The sequence below is a fragment of the Heterodontus francisci genome, chromosome 13 (genome assembly GCF_036365525.1).
Source record: "Heterodontus francisci isolate sHetFra1 chromosome 13, sHetFra1.hap1, whole genome shotgun sequence".
In the NCBI taxonomy this organism is placed as follows: domain Eukaryota; kingdom Metazoa; phylum Chordata; class Chondrichthyes; order Heterodontiformes; family Heterodontidae; genus Heterodontus; species Heterodontus francisci.
Genome location: NC_090383.1, coordinates 48,407,216 through 48,434,092, shown reverse-complemented (window position 1 = coordinate 48,434,092; position 26,877 = coordinate 48,407,216). Strand labels below are relative to the sequence as shown.

Genomic DNA, 26,877 nt, shown 5'->3' with positions numbered 1-26,877 from the left:
ACATTTTTCTATAATGGACACTTTTTACATTTGAAAGATTCTGCTTTACTAGCAGCACACTGTTCCCATCTGTGTGTCTTTCTGGCTCCACAGCACTGGCACAGTTTCCCAGTGTTATGCACCTTCTCACCTGTATGTGTCTTAATCTCGATAGATTGCCTCTCCGTCTGTGGCTTCAAGAACTGTACAGTGATCGGATTTCTTCTAATCCAAAGCTTCTCTTCAGACCATAGAACGACTCTGTTTTGTCTTCGACCTTCTGCCTGTCGTATGATCTGAATTGCCTTTCTCAAGTGTAACATCATCTTTTGACAGTAAGAGATCTGATTAAGACTCATCAGCTATTCTGACAACTGTTCAGTTCTTTATCAGTTCCGCCTTCAATTCTCCATATTCACATCTCTCAGCCAATCTGTACAGATCATTTATAAAAGAATCTATGGATTCGCCGATCTTCTGGACTCGCTTGCTAAATTTTGCTCTTTCCAGAATTTTGCTACTGCGTAAATTGAAATATTTGTCAAAGGCTTGTAGCACATCCTCAAATTTATCAAAAGCCTTATTTATCCCTTGCCTCACAATCATGCCGTCTGCAATTGCACTCATAGAGTATAAGAGGGTATTTACTTGTTCTGTTTCTGATTTAGAATGCAGCTGGGAAGCAATCCTAAATCGCAGGAATCTTTTTCTCCATAAGGACCAATTTTGTATCTGATTAGGTCCTTCCTGATCATGGAAGCTTTCAAGCATTCTGAATTTCAAATTCATTCTGTTTTCTTAGGCTTTGTTAAGCTCTTTAGGATGTTCTCCTTTTTATATCGTTGTGGCCCATGCTCTTTCTGGGGATTTCCCCACTTTTTTTGGGAGTTACTGCGCTTTCTCTCCGCGGTCTGGTTGAGTAATGGCTGCTATCTGCGCCCAACTCACGATTCGTCTTTTCGCTAGAGATCGACCTCTCTCCACGCTTTTTTGAACCCAGTGTGCCGTTAGCCAACAATGGCCCTTTTAGAATTCTCTTACCCAATCTTGGATCACTGCCCAGCACTGTGACTCGGAACCCGATAGCTGGACCTAGATGTTTCGTTGCAGACCACCACACTTCTGTGGTGCATGATTGACTCACCACTGTCTGCGTCGTCTTCGGCTACAGAGCAGCTCTGGAGCTCTTTGCAGTCCCCCGACAAGCTCTGCTGTTCTCTTGGTGCTACGTCACGAGGTAAGGTGTTCTCCGTTCTTTCTGGTCGTTTTAACTGTTGCCACCATTTTGTGTGATGTTGTAGTAGTAGCATAGTTAGGCTGTTATTGCTAAATCTCGGAATCTAGTTAGGTCGACTAATAACTTATTATTTACGCATCTCTATTTACACTCTCTTTAAACCTCTCTAGCTGACATCCTTTATGTTGCTACTCTCTCCTTCCCAAGCCCATTACCATGTGACTGTTGCATCATCATCTCTACAGTGGGAGGGGTTGCTCTCACTGTCTCCAACATTAACATTAACAGATGCTTATACTACAGTGCATATGCAACTTTTAATATATATTCATCTATAGATAGTATTTACAGGCATAAAAGAACTTGCTTGTATACAGTGCTTTAATGACCTAAAGATGTCCCAAAGTGCTTTGCAATGAATGAATTACTTTTGAAGTGCCATCACTGTTATATAGGCAAATATAGCCTATTTGTATGCCACAAGCAAATGAACAATGAGCTAATCAAGTTTTGGTGTGTTGGTTGAAGGCAGACAGAGAAAATGCCTTGCTCTTCTTCAGTTAGTACCAAGTGAGTTTTTATGCCCATCTGAACAGTTCAGTATCTTCTCCAAAATGGAGCACCTACAACAATGTGGCACTTCTCAGTATAGCACTGAAATGTTAGCCCAGATTTTATGATTAGGTCCTTGAGTGGAACTTGAACCCAACATCCTGCAATTCAGAAGTAGTATGCCAGCAACTGACACTTTCTGAATAATATCTTTTTGATAGTAGGTGTACACAGGAACAGCTCTTGTAGTAAGCCTAGGTTTTCCATACAATAATTATTTGGTTCTGAAAAGTTTAGATTTTCTGCATGTTTCCATGTTTTACCACTGCTAAATCCCAATAGTCATTAAATAGGTTGCCAACAATTACAGAGCTCATATTATTCATTCAGTAATTGATCAGAACGAATGCAACTGAAAACCCTTCTTAAAGCCTGGCTTCACACAAAGCAGTTTGACTTGCAAAAGGTTTGTAGTCTCCAGGTGCAACTGGCAACAGATTGACTTGGTTCAATATGCAGTTTGCTAATTAAAAACAGTGCTTTTGGGCATCCTACAAAATGTGAGTGGGGATGTGGTTTTGTAAGCTCAGGTTGAAATTTTGCTCAAATGTGTTATACGTTTGGACTCAGTAGTATTTTGAAAAAGAAATTCTGCTCAGACAAACATTTCACTGTACAGAAATGCTGTGCCTTGATACCACAAGCGGTTTACAAATTTCTACTGGTAGAAATCCAACCAGGCCTATAAATATAAAGGAAATTCCAGGAAAATGGAAAACAAACCCATGGAGGTAGACTGTACTAATAATAGATTCTTTGTTATTAACAATGTAAATTTTAGAGCCTTGTGCATCATGCAAATCATCTTTTTAAAAAGTGCCAAGGGTCAGTGGTCACGGAGAATAAGATAAAGCTTTCTGAAGCTGTTGTACCTGTCTGTACTATCTCAGTTTGATGTAGTACAATACATGGGAGGAGGACAGGAAAGGCAGAGGTCAAGTGCGAAACTTGTCTGTGAATGAGTTGCATCAGGTTGTGAGGAAATCCCTGAAAGACATGCACTTGAGGAAATGCCTGTGACCTGTCATTCATTTCTTCCTGCAGGGATTAGTAAAATGATAGCTGCTGAAATGTCTTGAAACTAAGCAGAATAGTCTGATTTATGGGTATTTCGCAAGCTACTACTTATAATAGTAACACTTTCTGTACTACTAAATAGCTCCTGTTCCAGCTCCAGAGTAAGAACTATTACTATACTATTTAGAATATGTAATAGTTATAGAGCCGTGTCTAATATGCAGGGCAAAGATATTGAAGTGCACACCTTAGTCTGTACTAAGCAGTAAGATGTTTAGTGCTTGGGTCTCTTGACCAGTGTAATGAAGACACAAGGAATGAACATGAAAGGTGCCAGTTGATATTTATAGTTCAAATGAATTATCCAGCTTATCTAATGCAACAGTAGAAGGCTGGGATCTGACTCATGCCCCATACTTTGATCTTCCCACAATTTCTGTTTTTGAAAATATATATTGAAACTTAACATGGCCATCAGTAAATAAAAATGAGAATTATGACTTGAATGCACTTGTTCTACAAATGTGACCTTTTGCAACTCCTGTGTGCAGTTGGGTTTTTCCTTTGTGCTAATGTGTAATAATTGCAATGACACCACTGACCACCTCTAGGCGCTTACCCATTGTCTCTCGAGACAAGGAGGCCAAAGAAAGAAAGAAAGAAAGAAAGTACAGATTACAATGTTCTGTCGCATTGCATTGGAAACATTAATATCCTCTACAGGTCAAGCCTCGGGCTATGGAGTTAAATGGTGGTGATCTTTCTGAATAATTTCCTCAATTTTGGATATTACATGAATGAAATGGTTATGGAATGAAATATGGTTCCACACTTGTTTTAGTACTCATGTACTTCACTTAAGATGGTCCAAGTGTGATATATGGGTTATGATTAGGTCAAAGCCTAAACAAAGGTTCAAATCGGTTAAGCAGTTAAAAACTGACAGTGGTGTTGGTTTCACTCTGTCTTGAACTTACCATCATTGTGTTTGAACTGTAAAGTTAGGAGTATAATAACTAGCAGCAAAATGTTTTAATTATTGTTTTCACTGCAAAACATCTCAATAATTTAATCAAAATAAACTTAAAAGATCAATTTTTATGTACCGTAGTCATGTAAAAGGTCCCAAGTGTGGTAAAATATTCACTGACCATGCAATTTCTCGTCTACTGTTGGCTAATTGAATTACTTGCATCGTATTATGATATAAATAAGCACCTAATTGTAACTTTTATTTTCTTTTTTCTAGGATTTATCTGGATCCATTGATGATTTGCCAACGGGGACAGAAGGTACACTAAGTTCTGGAGTTAGTGCTTCAGGATCCTCAAGTGGCCAAGGAGAACAGAGTAATCCCGCACAATCTCCATTCTCCCCTCATGCTTCCCCTCATCTGTCTGGTATCCGGGGTCCCTCCCCATCCCCTGTTGGTTCTCCTGTTGGAAGCAGCCAGTCCAGGTCTGGACCCCTGTCCCCAGCAGGTATATCAGGTAATTGTTTTTATTTTCATTTTGGTTAAATGTTCTAGAATCAGAGAATGTTACTGTACAGAGACAGGCCATTTGGCCCATGAAGTTTATGCATTGTTTTTCTCCACATGATCCACCTAGTCTGATCTCACTCTCTTGCTTGCTTTTGATATTTCTCTTTTTCACGCAGCTACCTAAATTCTTTTTAAAAGACTGTTTGGACTCTGTTTCAGCAACAGTTTCTTACAAAACAAAATTGCACGTTCTAACCATATTCTACGTAAATATATATTTTTAAACTTATCCTTAAATTTTTCTTGTGGCTATCTTAAATTTGTGCCATCTTGTTATCAGTTTACCAACCAGGGGAAATGTTCTATCCCTGTTAACCCTGTATAATCTTGAAGACATCTTTCGGGCTATGCCTTAACCTTTTCAGCTGTAGCAAAACAAAATCCAGTTTCTCAACTCTCTTGTCTTGACTCTAAATCATCTGGGTAACATCCTAGTTAATCTACACTGTACTGTTTCTATTGCTTTTACATCCTTCATATAATGGGGTTCCCAAAACAGTACACAATACTCCCAACTGTGGCCTGACTGATGTCTTTTGTAAGTTCAACATTACCTCCTTCCTTGTGTATTCTATGCCTCTAGATATAAAACCAAGAACTCTCTTTGCTTTCCTATGGTCTTATCTGCTTATGCTACCAACTTTAATGATCTGCACACCAAGATCCCTCTGCTCCTCCACTCTTTCCTTTCCCTAGTCTTCCAAGATGTACTCATTCAATTTTTAATGCCTGTTTTTATAGTTATCAGTTTTTCTGCTGTGCGCTTTTACAGTGGGCCTGAGGCTCTTCCAGAAATGTCAGTAATCTAATTAATACCAACAAAAGCAACATACAGCTCCTTTTAAAGCGACTGAAATCTTTACCTGAGCCTATCGAGAATGTATTATAAAGTCACAAAAATGTGCACCATACTGTTACGACCAGGTGAGGAGGGGGGTCGCAGGCTCCCCTTTCGGCCCTTCTCTGGTTCGACCACAAAAGGGTTTATCCTTTTTTAACACGGTGATTAAACTTACCACCTCAGTAAGCACTTCTGTTCCTCTAATATAGTTGCCAAAGAACTAGACAGGTTTTCTTGGGTTTAAACAAGAATAATGTAAGTTTATTATCCTTAATGCTCTAAACCGGTTACTAAAATATGCTGCACATCCGTGCTCACTTTCACATGAGAGACACATACACACAAATAGATTACAGAGGAATTGGAGTAGAGTCTGAAATAAATGGAATTTAAATGCAGTTCTGCAGTCCCAGAGTTCTTAGTTGAAATTGTAGTCCTGAAGTCCTCACTGCACCACGTGCATATTTCGGGCTTGCTTCTCAGGCTCCGGAAGGCAGAAGAGGGGGTTTTGACCATTGTATCCTAGTCCAGCTTTCCTTTCTCTCCCAGGACTGTTTGGGCTCCTATTACCCTCCCATCTTTTATCCATTCTGGGGTTGTGGGGGTGACGAGGGAAGGTTTGTCCTTGGGGTACGGACTTGTATATAAGAGCAAATTCGTCAGCCAGAACTGCGCCTTGTCTGGCCCTTTGTACTTTCTGTTCCTCCACATGGGTTTTTATAGAAAGGGGAAAAGAGTTTTTAAATTCCTCAAGAAGAATCACCTCTCTAAGGTTTTCATACATGGGCTGTACTTTAAGGGCCCTTAACTACTTGTCAAAAGCCAGCTGCTTACTTCTTTCAAACTCGGGATAAGTTTGATCAGGCTATTTCCGGAGGGTTCAGAATTTCTGGCAATATGTTTCTGGTACTAGCTCATATTCCCCGAGGATAGCATTTATAGTCAATTCATAGTCTGATGAACTTTCATCTGGCAACAGTGAATAAACCTCATGGGCTTTTCCTGTTAGCTTGATTTGTAGCAGGAGGGTCCAGCCCTCAGCCGACCATCTCAGCTGTCTTGCAAGCTTTTCAAAAGTGACAAAATTGCTTCCGCATTTCCCTCATTGAACTTTGGGATCAATTGGGAGAGCTTTAAGAGCTCAGTACACAGTCCTGAGTTAAGTGTAGCTTCCTTGCTTTCACTGGGGTTACCATGTTGCCCCGAAGCTAATTCAAACTGCCTTATCTCCCTTTCCTCCTCCTTATGAAAAATTCTCTCTCTTCCCTCTCCTTTCTCTCTTTTTCTCTCCTCTTTGTCTTCCAATTCAAGTTTCCTCTGTTCTAATTGTATTTTTGCTAACATTACTCTGTCTGAGTCTGACTCCAACCGGGTTTCTGACTCTTCAGGGTCAAGTGAAAAATGGTTGGCCACAAGTCTTAGGATTTCTGATTTCTTAGCTTTTTCCACGGAAAGTGATCCCACACTGCCTAGCCACATTTCTCAACTCTTCCATAGATAGGCCTTTAACTTATCCCAAGTTACTTCACCCGGGTATTGGCCTCAGATGCGGACATGTTAGTATTCTAGCAACACACACCACAAGAAAACCTATATTGAAGTTTTTTTTGATTGGGATCAATTTGGTTTCCCACTTCCAATTTCTCATTTGTGGATTACAATCACGGACTACAGCCCCCACATTTCTGTTACGACCAGGTGAGGAGGGGTTCTCAGACTCCCTTTTCGCCCCTTCTCTGGTTTGACTGCAACAGGGTTTATACTTTTTTTTAAACACAGTAATTGAACTTACCACCTCAGTGAGTACTTGCTCCTGTTCCTCTAATGTAGTTGCCAAAGAACCAATCAGACAGGTTTTCTTGGGTTTAAACAAGAAAGATGTAAGTTTATTATCCTCAACACTCTAAACTGGTTAAAATTACTAAAATACGCTACACATCCACTCTCTCATTCAAATGAGAGATACACACACACAAACACACGCAAATAGTTTACAGAGGGAAACAGAGTTGGGTGATTGGAGTAGAGTCTGAAATAAATGGAATTTAAATATAGTTCAGCAGTCTGAGTTCTTAGTTGAAATTGTAGTTCTGAAGTCCTTGCTGCGCTAGGTGCACGTTTCGGGCTTGCTTCTCAGGCTCTGGAAAGCAGAAGAGGGGGTTTTGACCCTTATATCCTAGTTGTTGGTTGTGGTGGTCTGTAGACTTGGCTTTACCAGCTGCAGCTGAGCATTCTCTGACTCTTTACTGGAGAGAGAGAGAGAGAGTGCTGCTCTCTTGATGGCTTACAGTTACTGTCTGCTGTCCGAATCATAACCCACAATCTCTCAGAGTTGCACAAGCAGTCATATGACATGACCACCTCTGTGTTTTAATGAGGTTCTTCTGGAATATCCTCTGAGATTCAAGCCTCTCCCCTCAGGCTCTCCAGTCACACTTGGTGGGGGTGTTGGCTCTTTCACAGTCAATGAGTGTCGATGGCTCTTGATGACTGCATTGATGAGGCCATCTCAGGTAATTGAATCAGAGCAGCCCATTGTTCTGGCTAGTCAATCATGTTTGTCTCCAGTCTGTTCCGTTGATGATTCATGTGCAAATTGCCGTGGCCATCTTGGCTGTTAGCTTTTCTTTTTAAAAAGTTATTTGTAACAATTTCCAGTAAAAGTCTCAGGCAAAGTTCCAATCGATGAAGTTAATATTTCCCATTTGGCATGTGGGGTTTTCATAACAATACTTCAAGGTACATTGTACTCAAAAAGCATATTTCTAAAATGGTAAACTTCCAATGCTGTAAAAATATCTGTGCAGGTTCCATGTGATATTTATTGTAACATTTTTAACTAAATAAATTAGGTCCTTATGTGTATGTACCTTTTTAGATGACACTTGATCCAGATCATGAATGCAAAAACAATACCCATTTGCCATAAGCCGTTTTCTGTTTTATTTTAACTTTGATTTCCTTTGTCATCCTTTCTCAACCTTTTCCTTTCAAAAGAATATGCCCGGTTTGTACCACAACGATCTCTTCTCTGAATGCCTTCCACTACCTGTACTAGGTCCCTTCATAAATCATTGAAATTAGCTCATACCTAGTTAAGCATTTTTATCTTTGATATTTTCTGGTCTCTTTCCATAATTACTCTGAACTGAATTATGTTATGGCCATTGTTACCGAGATGATTTCCTACTGTAATGCACTCCACTTGCCCTACTTCATTTCCCAGAACCAGATTTAACACTGCTGCCTTCTTTGTTGGATGTGACCTCATGATTGAGAAAGTTCTCCTGTACCCATATCAGAAATTTCTCTCCTTCCCTAGCCTTAGCACTGTATTTTTATTACCAGTCTATATTAAGTTAATTAAAATCTACTACTACTACTCTATTTTTGTTGCGCTCCTTTGTCAACAAATCTGATCAACTCTCTCCTTTTCACTGCTTAGAGCTCTATTAAAAAAAAAATGCCAGCAAAGTAACAGCTTTCCCTGTGATCCTAAACTCAAGCCAAATAAATTCAGTCCCAGAACCATCTCATATATCCTTTCTGTTCATAACTGTAACATCATACTTAACCAATCTCGGCCACGCTCCCTGCACTTTTTCCTTCTCTGTCATTCCTGAATGTTTGGTAACTAGAAGTATGAAGAGCCCAGTCCAGGTCTTGTTTGATCCATGTCTTAGTGAATGCAACCACATCAGAATCCCATGTGGCAATTGGTGCCCGCAGTGCACAAACCTCATTAGTTGCACTAAGACATAGACATACATACAATTTAATACCTTCTTTGTCATTTTTACAATTCCTGAGGTATTTCTAATTTTAATGCTGATTATACCTCTTTGTCCTCTGATCTCATTTCTGCTCCTTTCTGCTATTTTCTGGTCTCCTCTACACCCGCTCAAGGACCCTTACATCCTTCCTAAAGTGCAGTGACCAGAACTGGATGCAATACTGTAGTTCTGGCCCAACCAGAGCTTTATAAAGGTTCAACATAACTTCCCTGCTTTCGTACTTAATACCTCCATTTATGAAGCCTGAGATACCATATGCTTTGCCAACTACTCTCTCAATATGTCCTGCCATCTTCAAAGATATATGCACATGCATCCCCAGGTCCCCCAATCTCCATCTATCCCTGTACACAGTTTAGAACTGTGCCATTAAGTCTAAATTGCCTCTTCCTATCCTTTCTGCCAAAATGCATCACCTCACACTTCTCTGTATTAAATTCCATCTGCCACTTGTCTGCCCATTCTGCTAGCCTATCTATGACCTGTTGCAGTCGATTGGCATCATCTCCACTGTTTTTCACACTGCCAATTTTGGTATCATTGGCAAATGTTGAAATTTTACTCCCTATTCCAATATCCAATTCATTTGTAGTCCGAGCACTGACCCTTGGGCAACACCACTGTCTACCACTCTCCAGTCTGAAAAACAACCATTTATTATGACTCACTGTTTTCTGTCCTTAAGGCACTGACCTCTCAAAATCTACGACCACTCTGCAAGAGCCCTGCAGTGCTCAAACTAAGATTCATGCTGGTCTGCATGCTGCACAACCTCACCATCATGAGGGCACAGCCCTTGCCACCAGCTATACGTGAACAGCTGACTAACAGGCGAAGGAAAGGAAGAGGCAACCTAGACAATCCCTTTCTGGATGGGTTGTCCCTGAACAACTCTTCCGACTGCAATACCAACAACACTGAAGAAGCTCGACACCATCCAGGATAAAGCAGCCCGCTTGATTGGCACCCCATCTGCAAACATTCACTCCCTCCACCACCGACGCACAGTGGCAGCAGTGTGTACCATCTACAAGGTGCACTGCAGCAATGCACCAAGGCTCCTTAGACAGCATCTTCCAAACACGTGACCTTTACCAACTAGAAGGACAAGGTCAGCAAATGCATGGGAACACCACCTTCCTGACTTGGAACTATATCGCCATTCCTTCACTGTTGCTGGGTCACAATCCTGGAACTCCCTTCCTGACAGCACTGTGGGTATACCTACCCCAAATGGACTGCAGCGGTTCAAAAAGGCAGCTCACCACCTTCTCGAGGGCAATTAGGGATGGGCAATAAATGCTGGCCTGGCCAGCGACGCCCACATCCCATGAATGAATTTTTTAAAACGCATCCCCAGTTCCCCATTCACCAACGGTCCTGCATCTTACCTTCCCTCTGTTACTGACCATCGCACCTCAATGCAAAAATAAAAGCTAACACAAAATAAACCTTCCGCAGCAACTTTATAAAATAAATCATGCTTTATTGCAGGCAAATGTAAGCTACTCACCTTCACGCATTTCCTTAGTGCATGTCTTCTGTGCACCTTTGCCTGTCCTAGTGCTCCTACACAGTGATAGCCCAGTGGTTGCAGCATGATTGGTGAAAGGCTGCTGACTTTCAATAGAGAAGACTGCAAATGTCCATAGAGGATGACCTTGAGGAGCTCTAAGCCTAGAAGACTTGGCTTCAGACTGCACCATCTGGGCATGGGGAGCAGAAGTCTGAGCTGGCTGGCTGACGGGCAACAACAAGGACACTGGTGAACCGGCAGTGATGAGAGAATGAATGCCGTCATTGTGAGGGAGGACAGCAGGCTCATCCTCCACTGAGAGGTACCTCAACAATCAGTAATCTGTTGGAGGCCAGATTGCTGGACTGCCTTGACACCCTGCAAGCCCCTTTGAATACTGGTATCTGCAGCCATGGTGGGAACAGTCTAAGGTTGCATGGCAGCAAGCTGACCTTACATGACAGAAGCTTGAGCTTCCACTGCAGCACCCAGACATTAGGTGGCTTCTGCTGCTATGCAAGTTGAGATGTCAGCCATCAGATGCTGCATCATGGTTGGGTCCACAAGTGTGCTAATGGCCACCACTGCCATGTTCTGCAGAAAACCCTTTGTAAAGTTGGTGCTGGACTCCTCCATATTCCTTGACACTGTATGCAGGCTTTCTCGACGCCTACCAGTGCACCAAGCAATTCATTGTGCACACCCGTGAGCCTCCTTCTGTAACTCGCCCCATCAAAGTGCTCATCTGAGTCCTCTGCAGCAGAACCTGTATGTGACCTTGCCCTCCAGCAAGCTAGCATCTGTGCTACCATTGAATTTGAAGGTGCATTCACTGACCTTGACCACTTGTTGAGGTCATTGAACTTTCTGTGCCACTGCATGGGCTTGGCTCCTGGCATTGACAGCCACAGCTATCTGATCCCACTGCCTTCTCAGTGTTTCTGAAGAACCTTCTGGCTCCCTGTGGATACAACACTTCTCTCCTCCTTTGCACCTCCTCACCAAGGCCTCCAGTGCGGCTCTGAGGACATTGGAGCATGCTGTTTCCCATGTTGTGCCATTATTCAGTCGTCTTTCACGTAAGAGTGACTTGTACTACAACAACAGCTTGTATTTATATAGTTCCCTTAACATAATAAAACATCCCAAGACACTTCACAGGGCATTAAGAAACAATATGTGACACTGAGCCACATAAGCAAATATTAGGGCAGATGACCAAAAGCTTGATCAAAACGGTAAATTCTTAGGAATGTTTTAAAGGAGGAAAGAGAGTCAGAGAGGTTTGGGGAGGGAATTCCAGAACGTAGGGCCTTGAAAGTTGAAGGCACGGCGACCCATGGCGGGGCACTTAAAATCGGGGGTGCTATTCTGTTCAACCAGTCCCTGTGGTAGCAAGTTCCACATTCTCACCACTCTGTGGGTAAAGAAGTTTCTTCTGAATTCCCTATTTGATTATTTGGCGACTGTGTTATGTTGATGGCCTCTAGTTTTGCTCTTCCCCACAAGTGGAAACATTCTATCTGTGTCTACTTTATCAAAACCTTTCATAATTGTTAAGACCTCTGTTAAGTCATCCCTCAGTCTTTTCCTTTCAAGAGAAAAGAGACCCAGCCCGTTCATCCTCTCCTGATAGTGACACCACCCACCCCCGGTGCTTCTGGGATTATCCTTTTAAATCTTTTCTGCACCCTCTCCAGTGCCTCAATATCTTTTTTTATAGCATGGCGACTAGAATTGTACACAGTAATCCAGGAATGGTATAACCAAAGTTTGATGCAAGTTCAGCATAACTCTTTTACTTTTCAATTCTGTCCCTCTTTTAAAAAAAAATCCGAGTGCTTAGTTTTTTTTCTTTATGGCCTTGTTAACCTGAGTCGCTACATTTAGTCCCTTGTGTGTTTGTACTCCGAGATTCTTTTGCTCCTTTACCCCATTTGCATTCTTTTCTAAGTAATAGGCAACCTGCTTGCTTTTCTTGCCAAAATGCAATATCTCACATTTTGAAATTCTTTTTGCCAATTATATGTACTGTTCTGTGTACACCTTTAAGAAGTATGGCTACAAGATCATGCCAGTCATGTAAGAGCTATGATGCAACACACCACATGATTCTAAGTGTTTAGCAGCCTTGAAGAAACCCTGTACAGTAAGCATCTCCATAGCTGCTCTCTCAGTATTCAATCAAGAACCCATAATATTATGTTACTGATCCCATCTGGAGTGGTCAGTCTTTGTGTATAGTCTATACAAACACAGAGGTTTACGGAACACGCAACATGTTAGCAGCGGTGAAATTTTTGAAGACCCAAAGACGTTTTTCGAAGAACAATTCTGAAGAGAGCACACATCATTTCCTCTTGGCAGATCAGACCATGTTGCAAGTCATTTTTTTTCTCTTGGGTCTACTCGGCAATGATCTGGATCTCCAACACCCCAACCCGTCAAGCCTTCTTACCTTCAAAGTAGTGCAGTTAGCAGCAGCAGGATTCTGAGCTCAGTTTCACACATCAGGAGCAACTTTTAAAGTTTGGGCAAGTTGTACAGAGGGAACAGACCCTGCTACGTTTGCAAGTTGCGTCGGACAGTTCAGCACCATCACGGCAGTAGGCTAATGGGTTGAGCACAAAATAGGCATATTTTCGGTACAGGGAGTGTCGCGATCTGTCGGTGAACAGTGGAACGGGCAACACTTAAGGCGCAGAACCAAGTAGAGTTTTTCATTGTGGTTTCAGGAGGAGAAATCACTACTATTTTTTGAGGGAAAATCGCCATTACAGTTTTGGGCTTTTGATTTTTCTTTGCGCCACATCCGCATTTTGGGGGTAGGGCTAGGCCAAAAGTGCACAAATTCGGCAACAGTGCCACAACCTCCAAGCCCATTCATTTGTGGTACTACAAGTTTCCACAACAAGTAACAGTGCCACAGGCTCCAAGCCTTTCCATTAATGGGATTGCAACAAGTCGCCACAGCAGGATACAGTGCCACAACCTCCAAACCAGTTCACCAGTGGAATTGGAACTGCTTTTTTATTGCAGAAGACAGCTCCACACCATCCAAGTCCATTCAGAAGTGGTACTGCAAGTCTTTCTATTTTTTGCCTGCATAGTTTATCTTTGCTTCTGCAGATGCAACAACAAAGTTATTGCAATCAAAGCAACACTTTTTCCTACGTCAGACTGCTTTCAGAATTTCTTCTTTTCAAGTAGAGAGTCGAGCTTTGTTTCGATGACCTGGGCATTGATGATCCACAGAAGCGAGCAGTAAAGATACGCGTAGCCATTGACACAAAAGGTTTACATTGTCTTAACACATCTGGTCTTGACGATGAAGGACAGAAGGACCCTGCAAAGATTTGGTCCACTCTAGAAGACCAATGATGCCTCAAGTTCAATTTTCGAGTACGCCGACTCAAATTCATGTCCTTCAGACAACAGCCTAGCAAATCCATAGACCAGTTCTTCAGTCATTGTCATGCCAAAGGCCGAGAGTGTGATTTTACTGGCTCCAAACTGGCAGATCGCATCATTGAACTTGTGATTGCATCCACACCGATGGAACTCTACCAAAAGAATCTTTTGGACAAACCCAAAAAGTACACGATTGATGCCGTATTGAAGGATGGCCACAAATTTGAGCCCATCATCACGGGTCAACAAAGCTTTCAATCTCTATGTGTAACAAATATCATTAGTGTATTGAATAGGGATTCCAAATTCAAGACACCATGTACAAGGTGCGCGCTTTTACATTCGCCTAAAACCTGTCCAGGACTTAACTCCCTATGTAAAGCAAGCAGTGTTCAGGGCCACTGGAAAAGACAGCGTCGCAAAGACAAGACCGACACTGCGGGCAAGAGTCCTGTACATAAACCATCAAACTGCAGGACGTATTTGCGCCCTGATAGCCTTCACAATTCTCCATCACGACACAACCAATTAATCCACAACGTTCTGGGTAACAATAACACTAGTGATCCTGAAGATCAGAATATAAGCATGAGTGAGCAAACGGAAGGGACATTCCATGTCATCAGCGTTACGGAGCACATTGATTGTATTACTCCGCTAGAAGCTTTTGTATCCATTCATATTTCCTGTCCAGGAAAAGAAGGCACACATTTGCTCTGGGCAAAAGTGGACGCAGGTACCCGTACAAGCATTTTACCCCGATGCATCTTAAAATGCATGTATCTGGGTAAATGGCATACCAAGGTAGCTCCGACCAACGCTCAGCTAACTGCTTACAATGCATCCTCTATCTCATGTCTCGGATCCATTATGATTAAGTGTTGTTACAATGATTCAGATTGGAAACCCCAACTTTTCTACAATGTTCAAAGGACTGGACCTGCGAGCATGCAGTGACTTAACTTTAATAACCATCCACAGCATCAGGCGACACCAAGCACTATCTTCCTCCAGTCCTCTGGGAACTAGAAGGGGCCTTGCGACAAAGGCATGCAATGCAGACTGTGGTTCCCCAGGTTTTCCAATGGTTTTCCAATTCTGCCTATATTGTGTTCAGAAGATAGTTCTTTTCAACTTCTACGCGTCTTGTGGTTTCAAGATTCCCAAGAGTGCGAACGAGGATGAGGCACAGCCTGTTAAATACGACATACAGTGCCTCCAATGCAAACTGTATCCACTGCATGAACTTAGAGAGGTTCTTCTAGAACAACGAAGGAAAATGAAAGAAATGCATGACAAGCATGCTGGGAGTGAACTTCCCAAATTAGTTATTGGTCAGCAAGTTACCATTCAAAATCCTATCGCTGGTATATGGAGTTCTGCAACAGTTTTCAAAGTTTGACCAGAGCCACGTTCTTACGAAGTAACTGCACCCAGTGGAGCGACATTGTGTTGTAACCGAGGTCAAATCAGAGCTATTCATAATTCCAAGTCCTTGGAAGACTCCATTTGCAACTCATACAAGATCGAAGACTGTATCTCAAACAGAGTCTATATATTCTTCTTCCATGTAAGCCAATTCACAAACATCTGTTTCAGTATCTGAGAACTGCTACCCTGTTTCAAAATCTGGCAGAGTTATCAAATCACCTTTACATTTTTGCAATTGATCTTGCATAATCTTATTGCCTTTTTTGTATTATATCATCATACTTTTCTGTACCTGCATATAGTTAACTTCTACTTGCCTAAAAGAGATATTCGAATTTGTAAATATGTTCCTGTTGTTTTCCTTTTGGGAAAAGGAGGATGTTGTGCGTGAATGCCTTTAAGAGGTGTGGCTACAAGATCATGTTAGTCATTTACAGTCATGTTACCTGTACAGTAATCCTCTCCATGTACTCGCTGCTCTCTCAATACTCAATGAAGAACCCACAGTATTGCGTTACTGATACCACCTGGCGTGGCCAGTCTTTGTGTACAGTTTATACTACCAGACGTTCAAGAAACACGCAACGTGCACATTCTGCATGTTTGCTAATATCATCTTGTAATTTGTTGCAGTTCTCCTCAGTATTGACTACACCACCCCCCACACCGCCACCAAAATTTGGTGTTGTCTGCAAATTTAGAACTTGTGTCATTGATTCCAAAGTCATGCTCTCCCCTCTTGTCCTGTACTTAATGTATGTCTCTTATCTTGCCCCCAATTTTTTTCTTATGTCTTTATTCATCCATGGTGATTGTGACTCATTAGTATTTGTTCTTATTTTAGAGCGCGATATATTTTTCCAGGACTCTGTTGAACACCATTTTATATGTTTCCCATTGCTGTTCTACATCATTGTTTGCCAATATTTTTGTGCATTTTATTTTTTGAGGTTCTATTCTCATCTACTCAAAATCAGCTTTTCTCTAATCTGCTACCCTGATCTAAGTCATACTCATGTCCTTTAACTTAAAGCACACAATATTATGACCCCCAGTACCTAGATGTACCCCTACTTTTACTTTTTTCTGCTGTGGCTTATTCCCATTACTAGATCCAATAAATAAACTAGAAACTAGATCCAGTTTGCAAGGACAAAGGGGTCAAGGGTTGGCTTTTGAGGAGAGGGGTAATGATGGCAGATTTGAAGGAGAGGGGGAAGTACCTTAGGAGAGGTACGATATCAGCTAAGGTGGGAGCCAGGAAGGGAAGTTAGGAAAAGATACAAGTTCAAGGCTAGGGCAGGGAGGAACCTTAGAGGAAGTTTGGCCTGTTGGGAGGGAAGTGGCAAGAGGCAGCTGATTAGATGGTCTCGATCTTTCGACAAAGTCTGTGAGCTCCTCGCACTTGTTGGAGAGTGAAGGCAGAGGAGACAGGAGAAAGGAGTTTGACTATTTGCAGTGGAGAAAAGAAGTCGGCGGGTTACCTTTGTATTCCAGGATGATCCTAGAATAATGAGCAGTTTTCGAAGACTAGAGCAGGACCCGATTGTGCTTTACGTGGTCCAGCCAGATCTGGCAATGAATAGCCAAACCAGTTGTCCATCATATCTGTTCAAGTCTGCATGCCCTTGGACTTCCACCACCTGCTGCAGCCACAATACAGGTGCAGGCTAGCTTTATGTATTGCAAGCTAGCTTTAAGTCATGCTAGCCTCTCGCTCATTTGGATCCTCTGCTAAGGCATGCAGCCACTCAACAGCGAGGTTAGTACTGCCTGCACACTGGAATCATGCAGGCAGCACGAAGTTAGCTTGCTGCCTGAATCATATTGAATGGGTGTAGGCATCGTGAACGTCATGCCCATTTTGGGGGCTGTCCAGTTTAGCCCCCCTTGATTTCAGCTTTTCACCAAATTGGTATTACCCAATATAGAACTGGTTTAGTGACCAACTAGTTGTAGTTGTAGTCCTGGGAGAGAACCTGGCAAAATAGGATAAATTGTATTACAAATTATTTTTTCCAAGGGCTGCAGTAGTTCAATGTGTAATTATCCTAGTCCATTTGGAACTCAACCATACAGACCAGAAAAGTCCCATGAGCTGGCTGATTTTACTCTGGGTGGTGGTGGAGTTTCTATAGATGGCCTCACTGGTCCTGGTCTAGAGAGGGGAAAAATACATACGAACATACGAGTTAGGAGCAGGAGTAGACCACTCAGCCCTTCAAGCTTGCTCCACCATTCAATAAGTTCACGGCTGAACTGATTACTCCACGTTTCCACGTACCCCTGATAACCTTCCACTCCCTTGAACCATTAAAAGTTCAGTGGTCCATATAAAGTGGTCAAAAGAGCTGGTAAAGTAAATTATTAACAACCAAGACTTCTGCTCCTGAGTAACTCCCAGTGAGAAATTGACATGTTTGAACATTGAATGAGACTTGCTTGTTATCTCCTCCATAACAACATTGCTGATATCCAGTGTCTGGATTCACATACAAAGAATGGCAAAGTTCCAGAAAGTTGTCAGTACCTCTGGAGCTGTACCCCACCAAACACCAATGCCTTCTAGGCTGGCAGAGAGAAAATGGGATGGGAACGACTTTCTTTCACATCACTCTTTGGTCACCTTCACCTATCTCTTCCCCTCACCACTTACATTGCATACTAGGGTGCAGTTAAAATATTCTTTCTTTTCTTTGAATTATACTCTTACCATGGCTGAATTTTGTTTCTTTGGGCATCCTCATTTTGTGCTGCGTTAATATCTTTGACCTGTGATTCTGCAATGGAAGGAGGTGTGGATCATTTTTAGCAGCAGAAAGTTGCACATAAGTGGTGATATCCAAGCAAAGTTCATATCCTAATCTGTGTTGCTTCAGAGAAGGGGTTTTCCACCACAGATAACAAAAGAGAAAGACTGCAGTTTACTTACTATGCTTCCTAGAAAACTCTAATCAGTAAGTTATAGATTTACTTTTGTTCTTCTATTCTGCAGCTAATAAATTATAATGCCATTGCACTTACCTGTACCCTTTTCACAATGCAGGAACTCAGATGCCAACTCAACCTCCCAATAGCCAATCAGATGCCAGCTCTCATCCCGTCATGAGCCAATCACCTATGTCACAGGATCGAGGTTGGTTGCTTTAATGTGATTTCTGTTTTTAAATGACAACTGCGCCTTTTGGATCAAGTTGAATAAATTAAGACAACATTAATTTTATATACTTAACTGAGAACCAGTCAGGCTGTGCATATGACAAAGAGCATGCATTTTTTGACATTTCTAAATATATATATTAAATGCCTTCTTGGACAAAGCGTAACAGCAAGTTATCAGCTACATGTTTTATGGAGCATGTACATTTTACAAACTAGTACTTTGGCAACTGCCAACAGAATTTTTTAAATTTGACAACAGATTTTAACTAGTTTTAAAATAAGTTATCAGATTAACCTTGATGCTCTGCACCTTGTTGGGCCACAAGTATAAGATAAAGCAAAAATTAAGAGTTAGTGTTTGAAATCGGGATACCTGTTACAAATTAACCACCTTTTGTCTGCACAGCTACAGCACCTTAAAGTAATTCACTTTGAGATATGATCAGGTGTGATTATAAATACTTTTTATCTTGTCAAAATGGAAATATTTGCTTTCCAAGTCCCTAATCCTAAATGGCACGATTTTCCAGTAAAGCTTATTTTTTCTGTATATTTGTGAAGCTGAATATCGCATAATAGAATTAGAGAAAAGTTCTAGGACATGCTTCACCGATGGTATTCTGTTGATCCAAAAGGTTTGCATGTTTAGTGCTAGTTATTTTTCAAACTCTGGCAGCGTCTGCATAATTAGCAATTTTAGTCAACCATTTCATATAAAAATGGCAATTTGGTTGCCTTCTCGTGTTCTGATACAATTTTAGGCCACAGAAATATAAGTCTAGCCAACTTTATCAAAATCAATGATTTCATAGAATCTTGGTACAGAAGGAGGACATTGGGTCCGTCTTGCCCGTGCCAGTTCTTTGAAAAAGTTGTTCAATTAATCCCATGTCCCCACTCTTTCCCCAGAGCCCTGCAATTTTCTCCCCTTCAAGTATTTATCCAAATTCCCTTTTGAAAGTAAAAGCAAAATACTGCGGATGCTGGAAATCTGAAACACAAGAAATGCTGGAAATACTCAGCGGGTCTGGCAGCATCTGTGGAGAGAGAAGCAGAGTTAACGTTTCAGGTCAGTGACCCTTCAGAACTGGCAAATATTAGAAATTCTTTCACATTTCTAATATTTGCCAGTTCTGAAGAAGGGTCACTGACCTGAAATGTTAACTCTGCTTCTCTCTCCACAGATGCTCCCAGACCTGCTGAGTATTTCCCTTTTGAAAGTTGCTGTTAACTCTGCTTCCACCACCCTTTCATGAACTGTAGTTCTAGTTTCCCCCTTTAGTTCTAGTTTCTGTTTTGTAAACTACACACAGTTGAAAGATGTTGGGAAATTCAGTCTGCAATCTGTTCATCAGAAATTACTAGAACTTGAGTTTGTTTAAACAGGTTCTCTTCTACTTCACCCATCCGCACCACTATAGATGTTTATTCTATTTAATGTTAATGTCTTGTGCATTTAGTTTAAAATATCAATTATTTTGTCACTTTAGGGATGTAACAAATGCTAGTGTCACTTGCTCACACTTGTAAAGGTAGGCACAGTCACTTTGAAAAGCTTTTGAACTACAACTCGGATATGCACAAAATCAGCCAGATGATTGGCCAAAATTTGACTTCTAATTAGATGAATTCAAGGTTTTGAAAAGTCTTGTACAAAGTGTGCAGGAGCTGTATTATGCAAGGTTTTCCTGACTAGGTTTTTTAGGTCTTTTTGGGGTGTGGGGATAGTAGGAACTGTTTGCTTTGCTGATCTTTACTTCCCTGCTGTACGGAGACTGTAACCTTTTGAGAACCATAAGTTCTTCACAGCTTCCAAAGCAGGTACAAGATTGCTGGAAATCCACAGCAAATAATTTAACATTTAGAAAAGAAAGTGAGACTCCATCAGAATCTGTTGATTTCAGATGAAGAATCCTGCCCAAAGTGTTAACGTAACAGATCCTGACCTACCTGCTATATTTTGCCATTATCTTCTATATTTTCATTAATTTAGATTTATGTGTTTCTTTTATCTCTCTTCAAAATACACTAAAGTAGGAATGCCAGTAGCAGGTTGAAAATGCATAACAAGGCATATGAGGAAGAAGTTGTTTTCACAAGGTATGAATATGCTCAAGAATGGTGTTGAGTCAAAATTCTGTCTGAGCCCACAAAATTGAAAACTGGCCAGTATGCAATCTGGCCAAGGCCGTTGTGTATAATCAGCATGTGTGAATCACATACCAGGATCCCAAATCAGAGGGTTTTCGGCATTCCATTAAAACTCTGCATTTCAGTGATGGGTCACACAGGTGAAGCAGAAGAGCAATTTGAATGCTACAAAAAGTTACACACAATCCAACCTTGCAACTGATGCTAATGTTAAAAAGTCAACAACAACAACAACTTGCATTTATATAATGCCTTTAACATGATGAAACATCCCAAAGTCCAAGTCCCACAGAAGTGTTATCAGACAAAAGTTGACAGGAGCCACATATTAGAAAAGGTAACCAAAAGCTTAGTCAAAGAGGTAGGTTTAAAGGAGCATCTTAAAGGAGGAGAGACAGGCGGTCACAGGGAGAACTTGCAAACTCCACACAGGCAGTACCCAGAATCGAACCCGGGTCGCTGGAGCTGTGAGGCTGCAGTGCTAACCACTGCGCCACTGTGCCACCCAATGTAGCATTAGAAAGGAGAAACACATTGCAAAAAGGTTTGGGAGAGACTGATAACACTAAAGCAAAAAATTGTAAGGTATTAGGTGACATCAGACTAAGAGAGAATACAAGAAGGTGTAAATTAGGTTTATAGTGCATGTGTGTACCTGCACAAAGCATGGCAAGTAAGGTTAATGAGCAGCAGACACATAGATCATGTGGCGATAATAGAACTCTGGCTCAAACAAAGACAGGATTGGGTACTAAATATTCCTGGATACAAGGTGTTCAGGAAACATAGGGAAGGAAAGAAAGGAGGAGGGGTGACAGTATTGATCAAGGAGAATATTAGTGCTGGAGAGAAAGGATGTCCTGGAGGGATCAAGGACAGAATCTATTTGTTTAGAGTTAAGCACCAATAGAGATACCTTTAAACTACTGGGTATATTCTATAGGTCAACAACTAGTGGGAAAGAGATTGAGGAGCATATTTGCAAAGAAATTAGAGAAGTGCAGGAACTATAGCATAGTGATAATGTGGGACTTCATTATCCTAATATAGACTGGGATTGTAATACTGTAAAGGGCAGAGAGGGGGAAGACTTTCTGAAATTCTTTCAGAAGAATTTTCGTCAGTACATTTCCAGCCAAATAAGGAAGGAGGCAATGCTGGATCTGATTCTGGGGAATGAGGTGGGTCAAATGGAGAAGGTGTCAGTGGAGGAACATTGAGGGAACAGTATCATAGTATCGGTGGCTGTGGAAAAGGACAAGGTTATAGGAATAAACACAGCAACTACAGACCAGTCAGTTTAATGTCAGTCGTGGGGTAGCTTTTGAAAATGATAATCTGGGAACAAATTAACAGTAATTTGGACAAATGTGGATTAATTAAGAAAAACCTGCACAGATTTGTTAAAGGCAAATTATGTTTAAATAATTTGTTTGAGTTTTTTGAGGAGCTAAGAGAAGGTTGATGCGGGCAATGTGGTTGATGTGCATATGCACTTCTAAAAAGAGTTTACGTGTCACATAATAGGCTTGCTGGCAAAATTTAAATCCAGGGAATTAAAGGGGCAGTGGCAGCATGGATACGAAATTGGCTCAGTGACAGGAAATGGAGGGTATTGGTGAGTGGTTGTTTTTCAAACTGGTTAGTACTAGGACTATTTTTGTGAAATATATTAATGACTTGGACTTGGGTATACACGGCAATATTATCCTGGGTTTTATAAATAGAGTACAAAAGCAAGGAAGTTATGATGAAGCTTTATAAAACACTGGTTTGGCCACAACTGGAGTATTGTGTCCAATTCTGGGCACTGTACTTTAAGAAGGATGTGAAGGCCTTAGGGTGAAGAAAGGATTTGCGAGAATGGTTCAGAGGCGAGGAACTTCAGTTACATGGATGGATTGGAGAAGCTGGCGTTGTTGTTCTTGGAGCATTAGAAGGATGAGAGAAAATTTAATAAGCTGTAATTGGCGAAAGGATCAAGAACCAGAGGACACAGATTTAAGATGATTGGCAAAAGAACCAAAGGCGACATGAAGAAAAACATTTTTACACAGCAAGAGGTTATGAATGCACAGCCTGAAAGCGTGGTGAAGGCAGATACAATCGAGGCTTTCAAAAGGGAATTGAATAAGTACATGAAGGAAAATAAAATTGTAGGGCTACAGTGAAAAGGGTAAGGGAGTGGGATGAGCTGGATTGCTCTTGCAGCGTGTCGGCTTGTTCTCAACAGGTCAAATATGCTCTTTCTGTGTTGTAACCATTCTATGATCCTATGATAAACAGGCCAATTTTGGGTTGGCTGGTTGTAACCAGTGGGGTACCACAAGGATCACTGCTTGGTCCTCAGCTATTTACAGTCTGTATCAGTGACTTAGATAGGGGGACCGAGTATAATATATCCAAGTTTGCTAAGGAGGACACAAAGGGATGTAGACAGGTTATGTAGTGAGCAAGAACTTGGTAGATGGAATATCAGGTGGAGTTATGGGAATTTACCCACTTTGGTAGGATAAATAGAAAAATAATTTTTTTTAAAAGGTGAGACATTAGAAAATGTTGATATTCAGAGGGACCTGGGTTTCCTTGTACACAAATCACAGAATGCAGGTACAGCAAGCAATTAGGAAAACAAATGGTACGTTGGCCTTTGTTACAAAGGGATTGGAGTATGAGAATAAAGAAGTCTTCCGGAAATTATATAAAGGCTCGGTCTGACCGCACGCAGTTCTGTGTATAGTTATCGTCTCCTTACCAAAGGAATGATGTAATTGCCTTCGAAGGGAGTACAATGAAGATTCACTGGGATGGGGGATGGTCCAGTGACTCGGCCTGTATTCCCAAGAGTTCAGAAGAATGAGAGGTGATCTCGGAATCGTATAAAATTCTTAAGGGCCTTGACAGAGTAGGTGCTTGGAGGATGTTTCCCCTGGCTCAGGAGACTGGAACTAGGGGTCACGATCTCAGAATAAAGGATCAGCTATTTAGGACTGAGATGAGAAATTTCTTCACTCAAAGGGTTGTGAATCTTTGGAATTTCTGTCCTGGCTATAGATGATCAGTCATTGAGTACATTCGACACAGAGATTGATAGATTTTTGGATACTCCGGGAATCAAAGGATATGACGATAGGGAGAGAAAGTGGATTTGAGGTAGAAGATCAGCCATGATCTTATGAATGGTAGAACAGGCTTGAAGGCCTAATGTCCTACTTTTGCTCCTATTTCATATGGTCAAATATGACGCCTAGGTTGCTAACAGGCTGGTTATGGCAGCATCATTGGGCAGGGACAGGAGTGGAGTCGGTGACCAGAGAAAGATGATTGTGGCTGGAAGTGAAGGCAATGGTTTGGGTCTTCACAATGTTTAATTGGAGGAAGTTTGCGGCTCATCCAGTATTGGATGTTAGACATGCAACAGATAATAGGCAATGGAGTGGTTGAGAGGGGTGGCGATGGGCATATTCAATATACAGGTGGATGAAAAAGGTGAATCAAGGAACACTGAGTGAAGTTGATCTAGATGGACTGCTTGAGTGTGGTAAAAGTGACATAACAACCAAAAGTTTAATGAGTGAAAATTCTGACAATTGCCAGGCAACTCCCAAAAAAGATAAGAAAAGGTATTGTTAAGCTGGGTAGGACTTCACTCGCCTGGTTCCATTCTTAACTATCCAGTTGTAGTCATAGAATCACCCGCAATGGCTTCTCTTCTCACTCCCGTACTGCTAACTCTGAAGTTCCGCCAAGGATCTAACCTTGGTCCCCTCCTATTTCTCATCCACACACTGCCCCAGTGCAACATCATGCGAAAACACAGCTTTTGTTTCCACATGTACGCTAACCACATCCAGCACTATCTCACCACCACATCTTTCAATCCCTCCAATGACTCTGAATTGTCTGACCCCTTGTCTGATTTTTCTGCAGTGGATGAACAGAACCTTCCTCCAGCTAAATATTGGGAAGACCAAACCATTGGTCTGTGCCACAAACTCTGTTCCCTAGCCACCGACTCCTTCCCACTCCCTGGTAACTGTCTGAGGCTGAACCGGACTGTCTGCAGTGTTGGTGTCATATTTGACTCCAAGGTGAGCTTCTGACCACTTATGCGTGCCATCACCAAGACCCCCTATTTTCACCTCTGTTACATCGCCTGATTCCACAATGCCTTAGTTCACCTGCTTCTGAAACCTTCATCCATACCTTTATTACTTGTAGACTTGACTATTCCTATGCATTGCTGGCTTGCCTCCCATGTTGTACCCTCTGTAAACTTGAGGTCATCCAAAATTCTGCTGCCCATGTCCTAACTTGCACCAAATCCTGTTCACTCATAACCTCTATTCGCTGACCTACGTTGTCTGTCGATTAAGCAATGCCTCAATTTTAAAATTCTTATCCTTGTTTTCAAATCTCAATGGCCTCACTGCTCTCTATTTCTGTAATTTGCTACATCCCTACAACTCTCTGAGGTATCTGCACTCCTCCAATTCTGAACTCTTGAGCATCCCAGATTTTAATTACTCCATCATTGGCAGTTGCACTTTCAGCTGCCTAAGCCCTAAACTCTGAAATTGCCTCCCTAAACTGCTTCACCTCTCTGCCTCCCTTTCCCCCTTTCAGACACCCCTTAAAACCTGCCACTTTGACCAAGCTTTTGATCATTTGCCCTGATACCTGCTTATGTGGCTCACTGTCAAATTTTGTTTCATAACTCTCCTGTAAAGCCTCTTGGGACATTTCACTATGTTAAAGGCACTGTATAAATACGTTGTTTTTCTCGTTGTAAAGCGTTACACAGTTGGTAGAAGTTGTTTAATGAGGAAACTGGAAAGATATTGACCTAGAACTTAGGTGGCATTGCACTTGTTTTGCAGGAGTTAAACAGGCATCTAAGGGTCCAACGCATTCAGTGCTGCAAGTACTTTGCCTGCCATATTGGTTAGGGTTGCGCTGTAAGCACCTCAGGTACACAACTGAAATTGGTGTAGTTCCCCGATTTGCATATGCAATTTATGTAACGGGGTAATTTTAAATCCCAAAATCAGGTGGGATTGGGTTGGGTGGGAAGTTAATATTTTTAAAATGTCCAAACCACCCACTTCTAGTTTTAAGAGCAGCAGGACTGGAGCCCGGTGACAGGTGCCCTCTCTGGAGAAGGGTCAGTTGGTAAAAACTTTTAAGAAGTCTGCCTGCTGCTGTCTGAACATGTTTTTATTATTAACTAAGGTTAGTTGGGTTTCCCTGGTAAAAGGAGGCAAGAAGAACTGGATCTGTAAGGTAAGTACCTTTACAGCGCTGCTTGTGGGCCTGGGGGAGCAGAAGTATTTTTCTCTGGCACAACAACCTTACCTCCCTCTAACACCCCCACCAACTGACGGCTCTCCCCCTCTACCCCCATCCACCCACTCCCGAGCACCATCTCACCACCCCTCCCCCCGCCCGGACAGTAGTTTCTTATCGCCCGCACTATTCCTGCTCTTGGCCGACCACCATCCTGCCCCCCACAAACTCTGGCCCTGTCCCCTCACTAGACTCTCCCCCTCACGGCAACCTTCTGCAGGCAGGCTGTCAATTGGGTTAATGTTGGGCAGGAAACCTGGAGAATAATTTTAAAAGACATCCTACAGGGCATTCAGAATACCCATAGTCCTGGGTTTCCCATCCTCCCTGGTAAGTATCAGGGCCAGTGTCTATTTCAGGCCTCTTTACGAAATTGGTTGCAACTGACTTCAGCATACGGCGTGCATTCTGCAATTGTATTCACCTTCATTGATATCCCAGATGAGAATCCCTGCTTGCCAAGAGTGCTCAAATATGCAGCTGAGCACCTCAAAAGTTACAACCTGGATGTTATTTTTGTTGACTGTCAAGCAGATGCATGGATCAACACCATTCCAAATAACCAGAATGCGAAACTACAAACAGATCATGTCAGGCATTTGAGCCATTTGCTTGAAGTTGTTTGCTGCAGTGTCATTAGTTTCTGCGGTGCTTAGTAAACTAATTTCAGAGTCTAAATCCTTCAAAATGGATTGCTGCCTTCACCTATACTGAACAGTAAAATCAAATAAAGGAATAGAGCTAAGCAACATATATGTTAGGGAAGCCAGTTTCAGCAGCACTATATAAATACAAGTTGTAGATTCCTGTAGCTGTTCTGATACCAGAGACTACAAA

General features: G+C 41.8%; 1 protein-coding gene across 14 annotated transcripts in view; it reads left to right on the top strand.

Moving 5' to 3' along the window:
- arid1b (AT-rich interactive domain 1B) overlaps positions 1–26,877 on the top strand; it is a 696,888-nt gene that overhangs the window by 495,651 nt on the left and 174,360 nt on the right. For all 14 annotated transcript variants that reach the window (XM_068044792.1, XM_068044797.1, XM_068044789.1 and 11 more), the window contains 2 exons: positions 4,095–4,335; positions 18,428–18,517. In XM_068044792.1, the coding sequence (XP_067900893.1) occupies positions 4,095–4,335; positions 18,428–18,517 (331 nt within the window). The remainder of the gene's footprint in view (positions 1–4,094; positions 4,336–18,427; positions 18,518–26,877) is intronic.